The sequence below is a fragment of the Typopeltis vanoorti genome, chromosome 10 (genome assembly GCF_054136105.1).
Source record: "Typopeltis vanoorti isolate ZY-2024b chromosome 10, IOZ_Tvanoo_1.0, whole genome shotgun sequence".
Classification (NCBI taxonomy): domain Eukaryota; kingdom Metazoa; phylum Arthropoda; class Arachnida; order Uropygi; family Thelyphonidae; genus Typopeltis; species Typopeltis vanoorti.
In genome coordinates, this window is record NC_143558.1 from 3,742,094 (window position 1) to 3,758,738 (window position 16,645).

General features: G+C 38.3%; 1 protein-coding gene across 1 annotated transcript in view; it reads right to left on the reverse strand.

Annotated features, from left to right (window-relative positions):
- Positions 1-828: 828 nt before the first annotated feature.
- LOC150102136 (5'-3' exonuclease PLD3-like) overlaps positions 829-16,645 on the reverse strand; it is a 181,081-nt gene continuing 165,264 nt past the window's right edge. The window contains exons 9-10 of the mRNA XM_090399515.1: positions 14,573-14,675; positions 829-1,220 (exon numbers count right to left, since the gene is read on the reverse strand). Of these exons, the coding sequence (XP_090255641.1) occupies positions 1,045-1,220; positions 14,573-14,675 (279 nt within the window). The 3' untranslated portion in view covers positions 829-1,044. The remainder of the gene's footprint in view (positions 1,221-14,572; positions 14,676-16,645) is intronic.

A 16,645-nucleotide genomic window follows, 5' to 3' on the forward strand; every position in this document is an offset into this window, starting at 1 on the left:
TTGAAATGAAATATTATATTATATTAAATGCATTAGTATGGTGTAATGCTCACTAAATCTTTATATAAATACTTTATAATATGATACAAAGATCATTGTATTAATAATATTATTATTAAAATGCCATTATTATTATTATTATTATTATTACAACAATGGAAATTCTTCTAAGAGTGTAAATAAAGGGAATTTTGTACAGAATAAAAGTTACACTATAGCTATACCAAGGTTGTGTTAGTAGCAAGAAAGTTTTAACTCCATCAGTATCTTAATAAATGACAATAATGTAAATATTTCTACAAAACACCAAAATATAATTTTTAAAAATACCTTACATCAAAAAATAAATTTTCTATAATTTTCAACTTAATTTCAGATACATTAATTTTATGTTACAAATGAACAAACTAATTCTTCTGTCTTGACACACTTACAGAACAGAATTCTGAAACAATCTATGGATATTATACGATGGCTAGTTAGCATTTGCAGGTTCTTCGTAAACCATACGACTTGCATGAGAGGCAACACATCATTAATTTTTTTTTCAAAAAAGTGTACCAGTAATATTCCTGATGATGTACAAAGATGATTTGCACCTATTTATATATTCAAGGCACTGTTATGGATTTCAAAAGGTTTAACAACAGTGGTACATACATTCTTAAAAGCAATGAGGTACACAAAGATCTCTCTCTCTCTCTCTCTCTCTTTCTCTCATGCCAAAAATTAGTAAATGATGCATAGTAATAATTTTATACATGATATTTTCATATATACATATATAAAAAAAATATTTTTTTATCATATAACATCCAATGTGGCATTACTATTTTTTTGAGCTAATACTGTATCATTAAAATTTCTATCCCTTATACCAAATTACCCTGCTTCAGTCTCTGGGAAGAAAAGGTAGCAGAGAAATGGATGGATAAACAACATTACCATGTGTAAACTGATGTAAAGTTGCGTAAATATCACAGGCTTGGCACTCAAATTGGCCATATAGAGTACATAATCACCTTCCTACAGGAACCAATTATGTCATTTTGAAAATTTAGAAAGAGAATGAGCATATTCTGAGTTCCAGTCTCGTTCAAATATTGCTTGCAGTTGCTCTCTTAGTGGATGACTAGGGACAGTGGTGTTGGCTGATTGACTAAGAATAAAACCAATACCTCCAGTATTGACAAAGTAATCTCCACACCAATTAGATGTTCCTGAAAAGTTCCAAGAATAAAATCACTAAATGATAAAGACAAATGGGCTTTTTTATAAAGAACTATTTGTAGAAAAGCAATTTAATAAATACAAAAATGAACACCTAAAGAAATTATACAATTCTCTTCAAGAAACTGCAAGTTCTTAAGGGATGTGTTGTGTGCTAAAACTAAGCTAAATGGATTATAATAAATTGTAGCATTAGGGAGGATCTAAAAAGACTATGTGAGCAAAGCTATTAATTTAAGATACCAAGAAATTATATTCTTGGTTTCATCCTTTGTCCAAGTGTAAACAAACAAAGTTTGCACTTGAAGTAACTTCAGGACTGGGATGCTTGTATATATAGGCTAATAACTTCATATCAGTTGCCTTGGTTTCCCACACTGCGATGCACACATCATTAAGGAGATGTATAATGCTATACATTATGGGAAGAGCTACAACTCAGCCAATTTCAACCTTTATTGAAAAGCCTCAAGCAGCCTAGTCATGAAGTGACTTCATGTGCAAACTTTGTTTGCTTAAACATGGAATAGGATGAAACCAATAATATAATTTCTTGGCATCTTTATAGTATAAACAAGTGAAAAGACTTTCAACGAGCAAAGCTATTATTTCAACATTGTGACCTCTGTGGAGTCAGAGACTCATTGTGGGAAGCACACACAGAGCTCATCAAAGTGTGCTTCAAAGTGATTCAGTGTGTCTACATTCATAACACACACACACAATGCATTCTACTCACCAACAACTCTCCATGCAAAGAACCTTTTCCTCACTACTCTTCTCACACCATCCTTATACATTTTCCAGGGTTGGCCTTTTGTTCTACTGCCCCCTCCCATTCTATGAAAAATCTCTTCCATGTTAAGCTGATAACAACACTTTACTAACTTATATTATTATTATTATTATGGGCAACTCCAAGGAGTAGACTCATCGAGGGAGGCCCTAAACATCATGTCTACAACTATTCAGCTTCCACACAGTATCTATCATACCTTGCCTTGAACCCACTCACAGTCATGGCACCTACAACAGAGTCTGGCAACTTATTCCACTCATTCACCACTCTCCATGCAAAAAACCTAGTTCTAATGCCTTTGCTAACCACACTCTTGCCCAGTTTCCATGGATGGCCACTAGTCCTCCCACCACCAGACCTGATCTGAAAAATATTCTCTGAATTAATCTTATAGATACCCATCAGTAATTTGAATGTCTCAATCATATCATCCTTCTTATGCCTATCAACCAATGTCTGCAACCCATAAATTTTCAACCTGTTCTCATAAGGTTCATTCCATCTTGGTCACTCGCCTCTGGGTCCTCTCTACCTCCTCCCCATCAAGAGGAAACCCTGGTGCCCAAATCTGGGCACAGTAGTCAAGATGGGGTCATATCAATGCTTGATACAGAGGAACAATAACTTGCTTGTCTCTGCTCGTTAAAGTATTCTTCAGTAACCAAGTGATTTGATGAGCTGATTTAGCCACTTTTGCAATGTGCCCCCCATAAACTTCAACTCCCTATCCACCAACACTCCCAAATCCCTGGCTTCATCAATCTCCTGGAATACAGTTCCACCAATGTAGTATACTGCTGCTAATCTTTTCACCCCAAAATGCATAACCTTACACTTTGCCACATTAAATTGACATCCATTCTCCTTAGTCCAGTCCCCCAATCTATCCAAATCATCTTGCAAAATTTTGATATCATGTGCATTCACTATTGCTCTACCCAACTTTGCATCATCAGCAAACAATTGAACTGTTCTTCTCAGATCCTTTCCGATATCATTAATGAACAAATTAAATAGTAGCGGTCCAAGAACAGAACTCTGTGGCACACCACTATTTACAGGCTGTCTTTTGGACTCTACTCTTGAATAAACTACTCTCTGATATCTCTCCATCAACCACTCTCCTATCCATCACACCAACCCTATATCCATCCCCGTATGCTGCAATTTGCTGATTAGAATTCCATGTGGTATCCTGTCAAAGGCCTTAGCAAGGTCCAGCAGTATGACTGTAAACACATTACCCTTATCCAGTTCAGCCGTCACTGTGTTATAAAACGTGAGCAAGTTAGTGAGGCATGATCTTCCCTTCACAAAGCCATGCTGTCCGCCATACAGTATCCCATTATCATCTATCCATTCCTGTATTCTTCTCTTGGCTACTTTCTTCAAAACCTTGACAACGACTCCTGATATGCTGATCGGTCGATAATTTGCAACAGCAGTCTTTAAACCTTCCTTATGCAGTGGTACTATTTTCCCCCTCTTTCCACCCCCTTGGGACTAACCCAGACCCGAGACTCAAATTAAACAAAATGGTAAAGGGCACTGATAATTCTTTTGCCGCTTCATGTAAGACCCAAGCTGGTATACCATCCAAACCCACAGCTGTATTCACATTAAGGTTTTGTAATATACTATTTACCTCCATTTCATTCACCTCAATTCCCGTATTACCTGTTGGATCTTTCGTTCCTGCAATATCACCACCTGAATGATATACTCTTGCAAAGTACTCGCTCAGTAATTCCACTATATCAACCAATTCAGTTACCTCCCTACCATCCGCATTCCTTAAAATTATTCTGCCATATACATTTTTCTTTTACTTGCAGCATATCGAAAAAACTGTTTGGGGTTCTCTTTAGCTTGTGTGGCTAATTTCCTTTCATAATCAGCTTTTGCTTTTCTTACTACATTCGTTACCTTTCTGGCCATTGCTTTATACTGTTCGTGTACCTGGAGGTCACCTTTCTCCTTAAATTCCCTCCACAGTTGTTTCTTTTTTTGCAGCTCAAGCTTAATGCTGTTATTCATCCATTTAACCCCTACTTGATTTACTATCCATTATTATTTGCTTTGCTCTTTTCTCCAAATTTTCCCAAAATATTTTTGTATGTCTCACAGTCATTTCCTACTCTGCTATTTAGATCCCCAACAAGGACCAACTTTTCATTTTTCATTGTGTCAGTTGCTTTTTCTAAAGCCTCAAAAAATTCCTCCACTTCTACCTTAGTAGAACCTTCTGTGGGACCATAGGCACAAATAAGTCTCATTGTCCAGTTCCCCATTCTCATATTTGCCCACATTACTCTACTTGAGACTGACTGCCATTCAAGAAGATTAGCCTTGTATTTTGTGTTGAATACTATGGCTACTCCTTCTTTTCCTTGATTGTCATTGCCTGAATATAACATTTTGTATTTATTGCTCAGAAAGATCTCACCAGTTTTGGTCTTTTTTGTTTCAGTCATCCCTATTATGTCAATCTGGTACTTATCTAATTCCTCAGCTAGCTCCATTTTTTTGCCATTCAGGCTTCTTACGTTGATAGTACCGATCTTTAACTCTGGTGATGTTGAGTTGGGGTTTATTTTCAGATTTGTTCCAGTAGCTGACTTTTCGCTGTTCGCCCTGGTTCCCTGGCGAAAACAACGGGGACCTTGTTTAACCGGGCGACGCCCCAGCCGGCATGAAATTTTGTCATGTTGTACCATCATTCTATATTTTGGTTTAACCAATAAGAATACAATTTGGTCGGCTAAATCCCAAATTGCCAGCCCATCCTCGTCCATTCAGTATCCAAGTAGATACCCAACAGGGTGCACCACGAGAAGGTGAGGATTGGACATTAGGTCAGAAGCCCTGGTTGGTTCTCCGCATTCCTTTAAAGGCTATGTGGAGGTCTTCTCTCAGTTATACAGCTTTGACCCTTAAGCACCCCTATAATAATAATGGCAAATATCTGTTGGATTTCTGCTCAGGACATGGACTGGTTATTACTAACACCATGTTCCAACATAAAAATGTGCACAAATTCACATGGAGAGAAGAGGCTAGGAATAAGAAAAGTCTCATTGACTATGTTATTGTTGATAGTGATGTTTTCTCCCTGGTGCAGGACACCAGAGTGTACAGAGGATTTAAAATTGGAAGTGATCACTATTTAGTCTTGAGCAGGATAAAATTGAATTTCATATTGAAAAGAATAACATGTAAGAAAGTTTTAACGCGAATAAAAGTTGAGCAGCTCTCAGATGTGAGCTGTAGACTAAAATACACAAAGATTGTTGAAGAAAAAATGAAAGAGTTTGAGAACAGGAATCAAACCTTGGAGATTCAGTAGCAAACTCTGAAGAAAACATTGATTGATTCTGCTAGAGAGGCATGTGGTGAGATTGTCTGTAAGGATAAAAAAATCAGAACTCCCTGGTGAACACAGGAAGTTAAAGAGGCAGTGAAGGAAAAGAAGAAAGCATACCAAAAGTTCCTGTCAAATAAGTCAGCTTGTGCTCTTAGAGAATATAGAGACAAATGCAAGAATGCTAAACACTGTGTAAAACTAGCTAAACAAAAATCATTTATTTTCTGTATTCTTTGGCAAGAATACAGAAAATAAATATCAAGAGGGTGGCAAAATATTCTGTAGGTTGTTGAAGAAGCTTAGGAATGGAGGAAAGAGTGCTATAAAAGGAATTAGAAATGATAAAGGTGACATGAAAACGGGAGAAAAAGATATACTTGAAGTATGGAGTAATTACTTTGAAAAACTGCTAAATGAAACAAGCAGTGATGACAGCACAGTGGTAAAAAACACTGACCAGGCATGCAGTCAGGAATACATATCCATACTTGAAGTAGAAAAAGCCATCTAAGGCTTGAAATGTGGAAAGGCAGCAGGAGTAGATGATATTCGACCAGAAATGCTGAAGTATGGTGGTATAAGAGTCTTACAGTGGCTGCACTGCATAGTTCAGAAAGCCTGGACTGAGGGACGAATTCCCGATGATTGGAGTAGAGCTATCATAGTACCCATATATAAAAAGGGAAATAAAACTGAATGTGAGAATTACAGAGGTATTTCCCTACTGAGTGTTCCTGGCAAGATCTATGCAAGTATACTTGAGAAATGGTTGAGAAGAATTGTGGAAGAAAAGCTTGGTGAAGAACAAGCTGGATTCAGGCCAAATAGAGGCTGTCAGGATCAGATCTTCACTTTACGACAAATAGTCGAGAAAGCATGGGAATATAACAAAGATATGTATATAAGTTTTGTCGATCTGGAAAAGGCACATGACAAGGTGCCAAGAGAGAATCTATTCAATACGCTGCAGTTATATGATGTCAATGGGGCATTATATCAAGCAATACTTAGTCTTTATTTGAGTTGTAAGTCAGCAGTTAGAATTGAAGGAAGTACAGGAAGATGGTTTAATGTTAAATCTGGTGTCAGACAAGAATGTACATTATCCCCTCTGTTATTCATTATCTATATGGATCACATTATGAAGGAAAGTGGTATTAAACATGATATCAAAATTGGAGATGTTAATATCAGCTCTTTGCTTTATGCGGATGATGTTATACTTCTAAATAAATCCGCTACAAGTCTGCAAGATTCTCTGACTAAATTGAATAGCTGTTGTAATAGATATGGTATGAAGGTCAGCAGTAAAAAGACAAAGACAATGAAAATAGGCAGAATCATTGAAAATATCAACTATGTTGTGAATGGAGAACCTGTGGAACAAGTAAAATATTTCAGCTATTTAGGCACGATTTTTACTGAAAATGGTAAATTAAATATAGAAATAGACAACAGAATCAGCAAAGCTGGTATATGGTGGGAAGTCATTTGAATAAATTCATATGGAATAAGAGAGAAATTAGTCGGAACACTAAATTAGCTGTATACAAGACAGTGTTCAAACCAGTTTTAACTTATGGATCTGAGAGCTGGGTCAGAAGTAAAACACTTGACCAAAGACTAGAGACCACAGATATGAGAGTCCTGAGAAAGATTATAGGCATGAACAGATGGCATCAATGGTAGTATCATATTAAAAACGAGGATATTAGGAAAGAACTTGACATTGTCAGCATCCAGGAATGCGTTAGCAGAGCTAATCTCAGGTGGTATGGTCACTTAAACAGAATGGGTGAGGAAAGATTAGCAAAACAAATGTTCTCTGACAGGTTGGCAGCAAAACGACCCAGAGGAAGACCAAGATATAGGTGGATTGATACGGTACAAAGTGCTTTAGACGATAGAAATAGATCAGATACGGTACAAAGTGCTTTAGACGATAGAAATAGATCGACAGAGAAAGATCTGATAATGTTGGAGTGTTGACAAGTAACAGACTGATTTGGAGAAAAATTATAGGTAGGAAATTAATAATGATGTAATTTTTTCATGTAGTACTAGCATATCCTGTACACTCCTTGAGGGTACATGGCAGGAATTTGATGATGATTATGATGATTTACTATCCGGACTCCAGGTATACAGTCAGCCATTATCTCCTTCAAACACTCCTTTACCACTTCCCATGCACTATCAACTTCCAGCCCTTGCAGTTTTACATTCCATGGCACTGAACCGAGCAATCTCCTGAGTTTGTCATACTCACCAGTACTTCCACATGTACCCTTTCTTAATTGAAAATTCCACACATTTGGCCACCTCCCAGGTTACAACTTTATGGTCACTCTCACCAATTGGTGGTAAAGTGGTCATATTCATTACAGTCAAATTCTCTGATGCAATTACTACGTCAAGCACTCTCAAGCCCCTAGTATATTCCATTACATGCTGTCTCAGGTAGTTATCCCTTAATAACTGCATAAAATCCTATCTCAATTCCTTCCTCCCATGTGTCCTCTCCTCCTTCCAATCAATGTTACCATAGTTGAAATACCCCATAATAATTACCCTCCTTCCTCATTGCATCTATTTGTCTATGCATATTATCTCCACCATCTATTCCATCACCTGGTTTATAGCAGCACCCAACTGTATATTTTGTTCTGCTTTTCTCAGTCTCACACCAAATATCCTCAAATGTACTCTCTTCACTAAACTTCAGTTCTCCTTGTCTGCAGTTCATCAGCTATTATCAATAATACTCCTCTCCCCATTTTTTTCTCTCTGTCCCTCCTGAACACACTATACCCTTCACATTCTATCCCACCAGCTATATCATCTTCTGTCAGCCATATCTCACTAATGCCAGTAACCTGTGGTCAGGAAGAGCCAACCACGGCCAAAAATTCTTCCTCCTTGTTCCTAATACTCCTGGCATTAGTATACATGAAGTGCAGAAGACTGTTAGTCCCACCTCTATCTTGATGCCCTATACTAACTATTCCATTCTGATTTGTTGTCCTTCGTACTAGCTCAGGTATATTATTCACATTCTTACACTCAACTGCCTCACTGATGTCTGCATATGCACTCCCCCCCCCCCTTAACAGCTCTAGTTTCCCTGATTCTGCACATCCACTTTCACTTCATTCAGCAATACTTTTTCCAGTCTCTGCACACCAAATCCATTCAGATGCAATCCATCCATCTTATATAAGTCCTTTTGCCCATCAAACTCACTCCACACATCTGCAAACTCCACTCCACTCCTCATACATAACCTGCACATGAAGTTATTTGCAATTATGGCCCTTCTTCTGAACTCTTCTCTGTCATACCGCGGCAACAGATTCACTATCTTAACTCTCTCATTCTTTTCTTTTGCTACCTCTAGTAATTCCTTCAAGTCTTCTCTCATAGCAAATTTATCTCCTTTCAAATCATTCGTTCCTGCCACTACTATCACTTCTTTCACTCTCTCTCTCTCTCTCTCTGCTTTTGCACTCTCAATCATATCCCACCCTCCTTCTCCTATTCATGGAACTTTGCAATTTACATTCTTTCAGTTTCTCTTCATACTCCAAATTCCAAAGACAACTTACCAGCTTTGAGAATCTTCTCTGGATCCTTTCTAACATATCCTTGTCACAATGAAAACCCGGTGACCAAATATATGCATAATAATCCACATGAGTCCTGATCAAGGCCTCATACAACAGAATCATAACCTCTTTTTTTTTTTTCTTTCTGCATGCAAGGTCCTTTGCATCATCGCCATTATCTGATGTGATTACTTCACAACTTGCACAGTGTGGTCCCTGAATTTCAGGTCCTTGTCAACCACCACTCCCAGATCTCTCATCTCTTCTACCTTCTTTAAAGCTTCCCCACCAAGTGTGCACTTTGCACCACCACATCATTGTTTACTACATTTCAAAACATTAACACTTTGAAATATTGAACTGACAGTTTCATACTGCTGCCCACTCGTAAAATCCATTCACGTCCTCCTAAGCACTACTCTCTTAAATTTTGTATCAACTGTAAACAGTTCATATCACCAGTTAAACCAATCAGAATATCATTGATATACAAAGTCAGCAACAATGACTCCAATACAGACCACTGTGGCACACCACTAGTGACTTTACTCTTTCAAGATAACTGCATAACCCCCCATATACAACTTGCTGATACCTATATGATAGCTAGTCACCTATCCAATTCACTAGTCCGTTATCCAATCCTATCCGTTCCAGTTTCTTTAACAGCTTGTCATGTGTCAGTCTATCAAAAGCTTTTTTTCAAAATATAAGTATACCACTGTATATGTATTTCCCTTGTTCAAGACATTTGTCACCTTGTTATAGCACATAAGTACAGATGGCATGAGGGTTACAGATGCAGAAGAGATTGTTTAACTAATGATTCCCCATTTTGTTAAAAGCAATCAACCTGGTGTATGCAACATTGAGCTCACTGCTACCTCTTCACTGGATGAAGAAACTCAGGTGTATGAGGATGAGGATGATCAGGTGTATTAGAGCTGATGCACAAACTGAATAAGAATTCAGCAATAGGGACTGATGGGATATCAGCACATGTGCTAAAAGAGTGTTCAGCTGAACTGGCAATCCCTTTGACCAGGCTGTTTAATATGAGTCTCAAAACAGAGAAGATTCAGCGGTAATAGAAAGAATGTGTGGTAATTCCATTGCACAATGGTAGTGCAAAGACTGATGTATCTGACTATCAACCAATAAGTATCTCAGGAATGGTGGTGAAGATTTTGGAAAAATTGGTTAGGGCACACATTCAGAAATGGGTTGACAGTGAATCTCTACTTTGCAATGAGCAACATGTGTGTTTACTAAGGGAAGGTCACATTTTAGCAACTTGCTCACATTCTGTAACAATGTTACCATTGAACAAGACAAGGGTAATGGATACATCATGATACTTTTGGATTTTGCTAAGGCTTTTGACAGAATACAGCATGGTAGACAGTTGCATAAATTGGAGAATATGGGTTTGGGTTATAGAATATTAATGTAGCTAAGAGGATCACTGACTGACAGATATCAAAAAGTGGTCTACGGGGAATGTGAGTCTGCAAGATAGATTTAAGGTAACCAGTGGTGTATGTACCACAAGGATCAGTGTTTGGTCCTTTGTTATTCAATCTTTGCATTAATGATACTGGGAAGAATTTAACATGTGCCATTCAGCTATTTGCTGATGATGCCAAGATAGGTAGGGGGTAATCAGGAATGCTGCTGATATGCAGTACTTGCAGAATGATTTGAATTGGGCATGAGAAAACAGATGTCAGTATATGTAAAGCCATTCACTTCAGCATGATTAGATATCCAATATTGTATTATATTGGTGGGATTATGCTAGAAGAAACTGATGAGGCTAGGGATCTTGGAGTGTAAGTAGATAGGAAGTTGCTGTTTAGGGACCATGTAGCAAAGACTGCAAATACAACTCAAAAGATAACTGCATCGCTGAAATGAATGTTCATATGTAAAGATAAGGATGTCATTCTGGCTTTTTACAAGGTTTTGATAAGACCTCACTTGGACTATTGTGTGCAGGTCTAGTCTCCTGGTTTCCATTGTGATTCTGATATAGTGGAGAGAGTGTTAAAAATAATATCAAGATTGTGGAATACTAATTATGAAGACAGATTGAGAATTTGTAGACTGCAGAGACGAGCAAACAGGAGAAAGAGGAGGTGATATGACTGAGACTTACAAACTTCTCAAAGGGTAATATAGGATTTTAGTTGATGGAATTTTTCAATTTATGGAAAGTGGGTAAAGAACGAGAGGGCATCCTTGGAAGCTGAGAATGAATGCCACTAAGAAGGAGGTCAGGGCTAGATTTTTCTGTCATAGGTTGATGCTCATAGGAATGGATTGCCATTAGATGTTCTGAGTGCAAGCAGTGTGAATGAATGATAAGAGAATGTTCCAGAGAATTGTCAGTAGCATTATCATGCCTATTTAATAAGAGTCTTACAACAGCACAGGTTGCAATAGAGTGGAAAGAAGGTAAAAATTGTTCCACTGCAGAAAAGGGTTGATAATGCTCACCATCTTTATAGGTATCAGAAAGTTGTATATGGGGGTGCAGTATCTCGAAAGAGTAAGATCACCAGTGGTGTGCCGCAGGGGTTAGTTTTGCGGGCATTGTTATTCAATTTGTATGTTAATGATATTCGGTTGGGTTTAGCTAGTGATATTCAGCTGTTTGTGGATGATGCAAAAATGGGGAGACAATGCATAGTCAGGCTGATGTTAATGCCTTACAAGAGGACTTGAATAGATTGCATGAATGGTCAGGTGAGTGGAACTGTCAGTTCAATGCTGAAGTGTGTAAAGTTTTGAGATTTGCTAAGCAACGATGGGATGCAAAGTACACACTTGGTGGAGAAACTTTAACAAAAGTAGAGGAGATGAGAGATCTAGGAGTGATGGTGGACAAGGAACTGAAATGCAGCGGCCACATTGCACAAGTTATGAAGACATCACATCGAATAATGGCAATAATGCGGAGAACCCTGACATGCAGAAATAGAGAGGTTATGAGGCCTCATATGGATAATTGTGCACAGATTTGGTCAACAGGTTTTCATGGTGTCGAGGATATGTTGGAAAGGGTACAGAGAAGATTCACAAAAGTAGTCAGTGGTCTTTGAAAAGTGGAGTACGAGGACAGATTGAGAGAATGTAAGTTGCAGAGTCTTGTGAATAGGAGGAAGAGGGGTGATATGATGGAAACATATAAGCTGGTCGTGGGTTGTTATCAGTTAGACATGGAAGAGATTTTTCATAGAATGGGAGAGGGGAGTAGAACAAGAGGCCATTGCTGGAAACTCTATAAGGAGGGTGTGAGCAAAGGAGTGAGAAGCAGGTTCTTTGCATGGAGGGTGGTTGGTGAGTGGTATGCATTGCCTGAGTGTGTTGCAGATGTGGACACATTGAATCAGTTTAAGACGCGGTTGGATGAGCATTGTATGCAATAGTGAGTACCTCCCACGATGAGTCTTTGACTCCATGGAGGTCAAATGTTGATAATAATAATAATAATAAGGCTCTACCTGTAAATTATAAGCTAGTCTGTATATCCAGCATTGTGGTTAAAGTATTGAAAAGGTTGGTGAGAACTAGGATACAGAAATGGGTTGATAACAGAATATTCTCTGTGGTTGTCAACAGGGGCACGACAGTAGTGTCCGGCGCATGTGTGCAAAACTTTAGTTGGCACCCCTACCCCCCCTCCAATAAAAAAATCACTTTAAAATAACATTTTTTTAAAGTATTTCCTCCTCTTTGGCGCCTGTGTGCATTGCACATATTACACATATGGCCGGTGCACCCCTGGTTGTCAACATATATTTATTAAAGGGAGATCATATCATGTTTTACCAACTTACTTATTGTTATTACTATTATTATTAAGAGAGACCTCCAGGGAGTCAGGGACTCATTGAGGGAGGCCACATACTACACATACCAACAATCATACTTATTTTTGAATTCATTCACACTGCTTGCACTCAGAACATGATATGATAAGTTCTAGGGCTTGACCATAGATGGCAAATACTGTCAGCAAGATTTTTTTTTTCTAAGTTGGTACATCTGTCATAAGCATCTGTGTGGAATTGCAAGTCATTCTATCAAGTGGTTTGTTTTATGCAGATGTCTGAACAAAAAGTGTTTCTGTATCCCTTGAAATGGATAAAATTGAGTATTGTACAGTTATAAAATTCTTTGTAAAAAAAGGTTTAACAGCAAAACAAATTCATTCGAAGTTCATAAAAATTTATTATTATTATTATTATTACCCCAAGACGTCATGGAGTCAAAGACTCATCTGTGAGGTCCTTTTATCACACACACAGCCCATCATACTGTGCCTTGAACACATTCAAACTCCTTGCAGACACCACACTCTCAGGCAAGGCATTCCAATCATTCACAACTCTGCACGAAAAAAACCTGCCTCTCACTCCCCTACTCACACCCTCTTTATACAGTTTCCAGGTATGACCTCTGGTTCTCCCCTGATCTCCCACTATTCTCTGTAGAACTTCTCCACCATTGATCCTATAACAACCCCTTACCAACTTGTAGGGCTCTATCATATCTCCCCTCTTCCTCCTGTCCACCAGACTCTGCAAGTTGCATCTTCTCAATCTTTCCTCATACTCGACATTCCAGAGGTCAGAAACTACCTTAGTCAGTCGCCTTTGGACCCTTTCCAACATCTCTTCATCCTTCCGAAAACCAGGTAACCAAATCTGGGCACAATAGTCCATGTGTGCCTTAATCAAAGCCTTATACAACGGAACAAGAATCTTATTACTTCTACACGTCAATGTCCTCCGCATCATTCCCAGAAGCTTTTGTGTTGTCATCACAATTTTGGCTATGTGTCCCCTAAATTTGAGATCCTTGTCCATTATCACCTCCAGATCTCTTATTTCTTCCACCTCCAACAATATATCCTTATGGGCACTCTTCTCCTTCGTTTTCGTATTAAGAAATCGTCTGCAGAGTTTAAACGTGGCCATACCAGCCTTGAAGATGATCCACGTGAAAGACCTCCAAAAAAGTGTAACGACACCAGAAATCATTGATCAAGTGCATGATATGGTATTGGATGACCAGTGAGTCGAAGTGCGTGAAATTGCTGAGACTATAGGCATTTCAAAAGAACATGTAGGATATATTTTGCATGAAGAATTGCAAATGAAAAAGATTTGCTCAAAACTTGTGCTCAATTAACATTTATCCTGTATTGCCTATATAAGCTGTTGTACGAATTTGATATCTACCCAACAGCATGGAGGAAAGCTTATCCTTGAATTCTATCCAAGATATTCATAACTGCTGTTAGGCAGAAGATAAATTTTACTGGCTGATATGAAACCCCACTCTCTTATTGAAGATCTGCAGGTCCTTGAAAAACTTTCCACATTTGATTTCTAGAGCCAATTTCTAGATTATCTATTAGTGTACTAATACTAAAGTACATTAGGTTTCCAATCTTCCATGGGTGAGATTCACATAAAATATATTGTTTTTGTAATTTCTGAGGCTCAAAAATTTGAATACTATCAAAAATGTATTAATTTGTAAGCTCATTAAGTTTTAACTTACCTATATAAGCAGTTTGGTCTGTGACCATATATTTATTATGATTAATGCGAGAAAATGGGATTTTGGTTTGGCTTTCATTATACACTGGGACAGCAAATAATTTCTGAAAAAAAATTATATACTAGACACATGTAGTATATTATTATTATTATTATAAACCTCAATAGAGTTATCAAACTCAACATGAAAGGTCTGACTTAGACAACACAAAGTCTATCATACAACGTACATACATACAACAAAACAATGGTAGTGAATTTCACAACGAAGAAATGAAAGAGATGATTGTTGTTATTATTATTATTCAGGCCGGCCTCCATGGAGTCAAAAGACTCATTGCAGGAGGTCCTTCCTAAGAAACACAAAGTCTATCAAGACTAATCATGGGAGGTCCCTCCTAGGAAACACAAAGTCTACCATACCACTCCTTAAACTCATTGAATGTTCCACTCTCACCAGTCTATCAGACAATGCATTCCATGGTTCAACTACCTTCCATGCAAAGAAACCACTCCTCAACCTCTTGCTCACAGTTTCCTTTCGTAACTTCCAGGGATGGCCCCTTGTCATCACTCCTTCCCACTGTTCAACTAAGCGAAAGAACTCCCCAGTGTAAACCCTGTAACCACCTCTCAACAGTTTCAAAGTCTCAATCATATCACCTCTCCTTCTATCCAGCAAACTCTGCAGTCCACACTACCTCAGTCGATCCTCATAACTAACATTGTAGAGTCCTGAAAACATCTTTATTATCCGCCTTTGAACACAGTTAATTTATCTCCTTCAAATCTTGGGGACCAAATCTGAGAACAATAGTCTAAGTGTGGTCTGATCAGAGTCTTATACAACAGAATGATAACTCTTTTATCTCTGCAGGTCAGTGTCCTTATCATTATTGCAGCAATCCGCTGGGTTACCTTCACCACCTTTGCAATATGTCCCCTAAATTTCAGGTTTCTATCAATCATCAACTCCAGATCTGTTGTCTCCCCTACTTCCTCTGGTATAGCTCCTCCCATAGATTATGCAGCATCCCATCTATGTGTCCCAAACCTTAAGATCTTTTGCTGCATTAAACCAAACCCCCATTCATTTGCCCATCTATCTAGCTTATTCAAATCCTCTTGCAGGGCTATCACATCTGCACTATTACTAATAATCCTTCCAGCTTCGCATCATCTGCAGACAACTGAATAATCCCCTACAATCCACTGACAATGTCATTGATATAAAGGTTAAACAATATAGGTCCGAGTACTGAGCTCTGTGGGACCCCACTTGTAACCCTCTGCCACCTTGAAACTGCCCCACCATACACAACTCTCTGATACCTATCGGAAAACCAATCCCAAATCCAGTTGATCAACCTGACATCCAGACCCATGTGCTGCAACTTAAATATCAGCTTATCATATGGAACCCTGTCAAATGCCTTCACTAAGTCCAAGAAAATGGCAGTATATGCCTTTCCCTCATCTACTGCTCTTGTAACTTTATTATAAAAGGCTAGCATATTGCCAAAACAAGAGCGCCCCTTCACAAATCCATGTTGACTCTCACCGATAACATTACCCTCATCTGCTCAATGCTGTATATGGTCCCTCACTAATTTTTCCAAGATTTTAACAACTACTGATGACACACAAACTTGCCTGTAATTAGACACTTCCAATCTGCTACCACCCTTATGCAATGGCACTATCTTACCTTTCTTCCATTCCCTGTGCACCTTTCCCACAGCCATACTTTCATTGAAAGGCCAGGTCAAAGGTGCTGTTAGTTCTTTATGACAGAACAAATGATTTGAAATGGGAAAAATACACAGTGAGAGAAGATATGAAAGAGTTGTTGAAAGCAGTGAAAATGGAGAGTAAGGAAGTAAAGATTGTGAGTCTGCTAACTTGGTATGATAGAACAGAGTTGAACACAGAATTATATCCATAATCAAGGTAGACACTCTGCCTCCAATTGGTATGAGTGACCATGCAGTCTTATACTGGGAAGTTGCTAAATATGTGGAATTCTCTCAAGAAAGGAGTTATTGAATCATAAAACTGGTAATTATGACAGACT